General features: G+C 44.7%; 2 protein-coding genes across 3 annotated transcripts; both read right to left on the bottom strand.

Annotated features, from left to right (window-relative positions):
* Positions 1–518: 518 nt before the first annotated feature.
* Positions 519–2,578, bottom strand: LOC121989158 (cytochrome P450 710A11-like). Of its 2 annotated transcripts, none has more exons than XM_042543026.1 (2): positions 2,456–2,578; positions 519–2,320 (listed from the first exon to the last, which is right to left on the bottom strand). In XM_042543026.1, the coding sequence occupies exon 2, from the start codon at positions 2,223–2,225 to the stop codon at positions 690–692; it is 1,536 nt and encodes a 511-aa protein (XP_042398960.1). In that variant the 5' UTR covers positions 2,226–2,320; positions 2,456–2,578; the 3' UTR covers positions 519–689. The 2 variants fall into 2 exon arrangements, with proteins under 2 accessions (XP_042398960.1, XP_042398961.1); XM_042543027.1 differs by having other exon boundaries at positions 2,471–2,488.
* A 553-nt stretch (positions 2,579–3,131) lies between these two features.
* Positions 3,132–5,773, bottom strand: LOC121989159 (14-3-3-like protein D). The gene is made up of 7 exons (XM_042543029.1): positions 5,521–5,773; positions 5,141–5,447; positions 4,976–5,063; positions 4,174–4,283; positions 3,940–4,088; positions 3,489–3,526; positions 3,132–3,382 (listed from the first exon to the last, which is right to left on the bottom strand). Exons 1-7 carry the CDS (start codon positions 5,756–5,758, stop codon positions 3,380–3,382), a joined length of 933 nt encoding a protein of 310 aa, XP_042398963.1. The 5' UTR covers positions 5,759–5,773; the 3' UTR covers positions 3,132–3,379.
* Positions 5,774–6,071: the final 298 nt, after the last annotated feature.

The following is a 6,071-nucleotide window of genomic DNA, read 5'->3' as shown; positions in this document are numbered from 1 at the left end:
TAAAATTAGTAAATTGATGCATCAATTTAACATCATAAGTTTTTTGGTCTATTCAGTTCAAACTACTACCCATTCAACTATATTGAATAGAAAACAAAATGGCTTTGAAATTAATGGAAGCTTTTTATTAAAAAAAAAAAGAAGAAATTATCTAGAAGGTGTTGTTTAAGATTAAAATATAGAACTTGTGCACCATACAAACCAAGAAAAACAACATCTAGAATGTAGAATTATATTAACAAATAATAATTTCTTCTTTCGAGGTTTAGGAAAGAAACAACTTTTTCTTATAGTTTTCATTTCACGAAGAAAAAAAACAAGAATATGTTTTGCAAGACTACTTTCCAAAGAATAATTAGAAAATACTGTTTGTATTGAAGTTAGGTAGATGGAATGCGAAGGTGTGATGACATGACAATATTGGCATGACATTTAATATATATATATATATATATATATAAATTTTTTCATACTTAAATAAAAAGAAATAGATAAAATTTAAGGGCACCTCGAAGAAATATTTCTAAAAGAAAGCAATAAATCACAATTAAAAACTAATAAAATGACCCATACAAGAAAACGATGCAGCACGCAGACTGAACAGAACGAATGACACTTGTCGTTAACATGAAGTAAACACCCAATCAATTAACAATTATCCACCCAAGAATTACAGACGCCGGTATTGGCTAAGACGGCGGGACCCGGCGCGGGGCCAAGTAGATGGTGCAGTCGTCACGGGGCACGATGGTCGGAACGTAGGCGATGTCGTCGCAGCCGTCGGTGCGGTGGCGCTTGAAGTCGGCGAGGGAGACGAAGAGGGCGATGAAGAGGAGGAGGTGGTTGATGGCGTAGCGCTGCCCCACGCACTGGTGCGCGCCCGCCCCGAAGGCCAGGAAGTTGCGCTTGTAGACGCGGTCCTCCGCCCGCTCCTCCGAGAAGAACCGCTCCGGATCGAATCGCTCAGGCTCCGTGAAGCCCTGGAACGACGACTCGAATACTGATGGAAACACGATCGCGCCCTTTGGAACCGTGTACCACTCCGTCAGCTGGAACGGCTCGCTGGCGATGTGCGGGACCATCGTCGCCGGCGGTCGGTACCGCACTACCTCCCGCGCCACCGCCTCCGTGTACCGCATCTTCCGGATTTGCTCCGCCGTGATCGGGAGCCCTGATTCGGGCGACCATAGCGCCGAGACCTCCGCTCGTACCCTTGCGAGGACCTCCGGGTGAGCATCCAGCACCGCCACCGCCCATAGGAGAGACGACGTCGACGCGTCCTGCGCCGCGAATAGGAAGTCGAACAGGTGGCCGCCGATCTCGATGTCGCTCGACTCCTGTGGAGGCGGCTTGCCGGCGGCCTCAGCCTCCGCGTTCTCGCGCAGGGAGTCCTGCATCCAGAAATCGATGAGGCAGGTGGGCTCGGCGCCGGATCGCATGCTAGATTTGCTTAGGGCGACAGTGCCGGAGAGGGTTTGGGCGAGGCGGGAGACGGCGAGGCGCGCGTTGCGGAAGGCGGAGCCGGGGAGGTCGAAGGGGATGGCCATGAGGCCGACGTTGAAGAGGTTGTAGTCGCGGTTGAACTGCTCGCGCGCGGCCGGGGTGAGGTAGGGCCCTGCGAAGACTGTCTGCGAGGTCTCGAGGTTGAGATCGCGGCAGAGGATGCGGAGCGGGACAGGTTTGGGGGAGTCGGAGAGGGCGAGCCACTTGCGGATGTGAGCGACGATGACTCTCTGCTGAATGTCGATGTAGGTGGAAAGGGCGCGAGGGGTGAAATTGGGAGCGATGCGGCGGCGGAGGTCCTTGTGCTTCTGGTCGAACATGTAGATAAGGTTGTGCTCGCCGAAGAGCTTCTTGCCGAAGGGGTGGCCGACGAGGTGGAAGGCGTCGGGGCGGACGTTGGCGAACACCTTGTGGGATAGCTCGGTGGAGCGCACGAAGACGATGAAGCGCCCCACAAGGAAGTTGGCGGAGACGCCGAGGTCGCGGGCGACGGCGGCCTGCCGCGACCAGAATCCCGTAGGGTTCAGAATCATCGGCAGTGCGCTGCCGAGGAAGGGGACAACGAAGAGCGGCCCCGGCAGCGGCCCTTTCTTGCGGAGATACGACAGCTGCTCCCACAGAAACCAGAAGGCCAACGCGCAGAGGAGATAAGGCCCGGATAGTGACGCCGCCCTGCGGACGGCGTCTCCGGCGTCGTACAAGCCAGGCCAAGAGTACTCCATCTACACTGCAATCTCCTGCTGTGTGCTGTTTTTACCCTTCTTCTCTGCTGCAGGTAATGGTATCACACAAACCTTACTGCTTTCCTCAAAATGACCTGCCATGCAAACCGCAAAAGGGGTTTTTTATTCACAGATATATTTGTGGGTTTTTTTTTCCTTCACATTTTTCAATAGAAAAGTACAACTTGAACATGGATTGAAAAACGAATGGAATTCGAGAAGGAGCGGACGTATTCAGATTATACAAGGAACGCAAGGGCAGTCGCGATCTGGACTGCGTGGTAGACCTTCTGGAATTGAGGAAGAAAGAAAGACAGACAGACAGAAGCAGCAGCCTGCTTGCGTTTCAAGTCTCAATTCTGCATGAATTGCAAGAACGGCAAAAGCCTGTTGCCCGGGCAGGAACGGTCAGCTTCCGTGGCCGAGGCCTAAAACAGAGATGGAATAGGCTGAAATGGCATGCATGAGTCAAACAGCAGGGGATGGCAGACACGGGAAGCAGGGAGACGCCCACAGGGAAACGGAGAGAGATGGACAGTCAGAGTAGTGGGAAGTGCAGCTCACAGTTGTGAAGGAGGCATCACAGGAGCTTGTCAATTGTCAATTGCCAACTTGCCATCAAATATAATAAAATCATATCTAAGTTATTCTTATAGTCTTATTTTATACACCAAGTATAGACTCATTTCATTGTCCAATTAGAAACATCAATTTACAAGAGGTGGAACCAAGTGATGTGTAAATAGCAATTTGACATTAAATCAATGCATTCCTCCTATGCTAAGATTTTGAAAACCAATACGTTGCAAAAGCTTCGAGATCTGTAATAATAGCGCCTTTTTAGAATAAATTTCGAAAGACACAACCCCTATGCAAGATCACAAGCGGAAAGAATGATCCATGAGATTTATATCCTTGCCGCGCTAGGAACGCTTGAAAACAAGAACCACATTACAATGTCACTATCTTATTACAAATATGAAAGTAGAATTCGAGTCATCCCACAGAGAAAAATCTAAAGGTGATGAGATTTCCACAACAGTGTGGATTAAGAACGGAAGCTAGGATTTGATAACAAACCGCAACCAGCCTACATGTGCTATTATGAATGTCTGGAGAATTTATCCTTCTTGTTTCGATGGAGCTGGTCGAATTCACTGAAAGGTTCATTCAGCAGTTCTTAGATTTTTCTTTCCAAGGATAGTTCGACTAGGAAACTTGTGTTCAAATGTTTGAAGTTACACTACGAGCATAAAATATTACCTGTGCATTTTCACCAGTTCCACTCTTTGAAGGATCCTCTGCAGTGACCAATCAAAAAAGCAATCAGGGAGCCATCGGCAAAAGGAAAAGTCATTATGTTTCAGTTAAATAAATGCTTATACTGAGATTGCAATCAATGAAACGATTTGTTTTGTCGTTTATTTATTCAGGCTAAGAAATGCCAAAGGTAGACAGACAAGAACCAAGACAATGTAGAAAGTAACTGAAAACTTGTAGGTTCCTAATTTGTATGATTAAGGAGCACATGTCTACGTTTTGTTATATTGTTTCATCATAAACGTTCACATGAGCCAAAGGGTTGCCAAAAAAGCCAAAGAAAAATCAGTATCCTTAAACTATATGACAGGATACTATAAGTAGTAAAAAGCTCATCTAAGACGATATAACGACAATGACGTGTGTAACAGCCACAATGATATATTAGTTTTACCTCCATCCTCAGGGATGTCAGAGGTCCACAATGTGAGATTATCCCTCAACAGTTGCAGAATCAATGTGCTATCTTTGTATGATTCCTCGCTCAATGTATCCAACTCAGAAATTGCTTCATCAAAAGCTTGCTTAGCGAGATGGCAAGCCCTGAAAACAGATTTAAAAATAAAATGAAATATGTACCAAAACCAAAAAAGTTTTATACGAAAACTGCAGCCGTTCATAATCATACCTTTCAGGTGAGTTCATGATCTCATAATAGAACACAGAGAAGTTTAGAGCCAAACCCAGTCGAATTGGATGTGTAGGAGATAAATCAGCCTCAGCTGCACTTGTAGCTGCCTGTTAGCAAGTTCATGACACTGATTAAATCACAAATGATAGGGAAAATGTAGATAATTAGAATGTAAAGCAAAACCAATCTAGCACATCACCAACAAATTTCCAGGATGAAAACATACAAAAAGAACCCGAATAATGACAAAAAAGAATTTCTTGTTTCATGCTATCTAAGTATACAGAAATCAAATCAGACATTCTTAGGTGAGTCTGAAGCTTAAAACTGTAAAAATAAATAAATAAAGAGTTGTGATTGCCTAGTGATAAAAAATTTTGGGATTTCCTTAAAAAAATTGACTTTTAATTTCTGGAATTCTGTTTAATCTTTAAGAATTGTTTTAGATTTTTAAGAAAAAATTTTGTTAGAGATTTTTTGGGACAAGATAGGCCATTCTTTTACAAGAGTTGGTAATGTTGTCAGTTTAGAAAATTTGAGAAAGACATTCTTCTGTGGTTGCAATATCGATGCAAATCTGATAACAAGCAACGCCAGAAGATCATAAGAGGAGCGGGAAAAAAACTCGTATATCAAATCAGGTCAAGTTGGTAAAGTATAAGAGAAGAAAACAAAGCAAGTAATGCACATCATTAGTTCTTCTTTACCTACAAGTGTTGCTTTAAAAGAAGCAAAACTAGGTCAAAAACAGTAGCAAAATTTGAAAAAATAGAGTAAGCATTGCACACGAAAGCGCTACCTCATACGCTTTCAGGGACTGATCAGCAACCTCCTTCTTCTCGTTTCCAGTCATGAACTCTGCCAGGTAGCGATAATAATCCCCCTTCCTACAATTCAAACAAGATTTCAAGATTAACCTCTAGAAACCTACACGAATTGACTCAAAATCTCAGATCTAGCCGACATCTTGTAGTAAAAGACCGAAGACTCCCCGTCCGTGGAGAAAGGAATGAGATGGCCGTCGATCAAAGTCATGATGTCGTTGCATATGTCAGATAACTCCGTCTCCACCTTCTTCCGGTACTCCCTAATCGTCTTCACATGCTGCTCGTTCCCCCTTGCTTCCTCCTTCTGCTGGATCGAGGATAATACCCTCCACGCGGCCCGGCGGGCCCCGATCACGTTCTTGAATCCTACGGATAGCAGGTTCCGCTCCTCCACAGTGAGATCCACGTCGAGTCTCGCTACGTTCTTCATCGAATCCACCATCTCTTCGGTAGAGAAAACTCCAAGGGATTAGGTTTGCGGGAACAGGAAGACGGAAAGGGAGAGGGGTGCGTGTACCTTCGTAGCGCTCAGCCTGCTCAGCGAGCTTGGCGGTGTAGACGAAGCTCTCGCGATCCTTCTGCGACGCCATGGGAGATGAGGGTGAGGTCGGATCGAAGCGATCTCGCTTCTGCTGCTGCTGTTGCTTTTCACTCTTTTTCCGCCGCACGCGGAGCGGAGGTTTCGACGATAAAAGCAAACAGAAGCGGACGAGCAAGTCAGAAAGAGAGAACGTGAACAGGAACGGATGGGTCATGGGTCTCGGCCGTCGGTGCCCGCTTCAGGATTCGTGAGAGAGATGATTGTAGTGTACGTCATCCGTTGGATACGAGAGAAATGATATCATAAGAAATTAGATCAAAATTTTCAATTTGTTTTGATCTGCTCTACCAGAAGAAATTTTACATTTAAACATTAATTTTTTAAATAATATTTGATAGATTTAATTTTATGGTGGATAAAATTTCATATTAAATTTTTTTTAAAAAAAAATAAATCTCAAACTATTTCAAGGGAAGAAAAAAAAAACTAGTTTTCCCAAAAAAAAAAAAAAAAGGCATTTCACTGAA

This window comes from Zingiber officinale, chromosome 6B (genome assembly GCF_018446385.1).
Source record: "Zingiber officinale cultivar Zhangliang chromosome 6B, Zo_v1.1, whole genome shotgun sequence".
In the NCBI taxonomy this organism is placed as follows: Eukaryota; Viridiplantae; Streptophyta; class Magnoliopsida; order Zingiberales; family Zingiberaceae; genus Zingiber; species Zingiber officinale.
The sequence above is the reverse complement of the archived record's forward strand: the minus strand, read 5'-3'. Positions and strand labels throughout refer to the sequence as shown.

Coding starts and splice junctions, on each gene's coding strand:
- LOC121989158 (XM_042543026.1), bottom strand. CDS start 2,225: ATGGAGTACTCTTGGCCTGGCTTGTACGACGCCGGAGACGCCGTCCGC.
- LOC121989159 (XM_042543029.1), bottom strand. CDS start 5,758: ATGACCCATCCGTTCCTGTTCACGTTCTCTCTTTCTGACTTGCTCGTC. Junction 5,448..5,520: donor GCAGGCTGAGCGCTACGAAG/GTACACGCACCC, acceptor TCTCTACCGAAG/AGATGGTGGATTCGATGAAG. Junction 3,527..3,939: donor TGACATCCCTGAGGATGGAG/GTAAAACTAATA, acceptor TGGTCACTGCAG/AGGATCCTTCAAAGAGTGGA.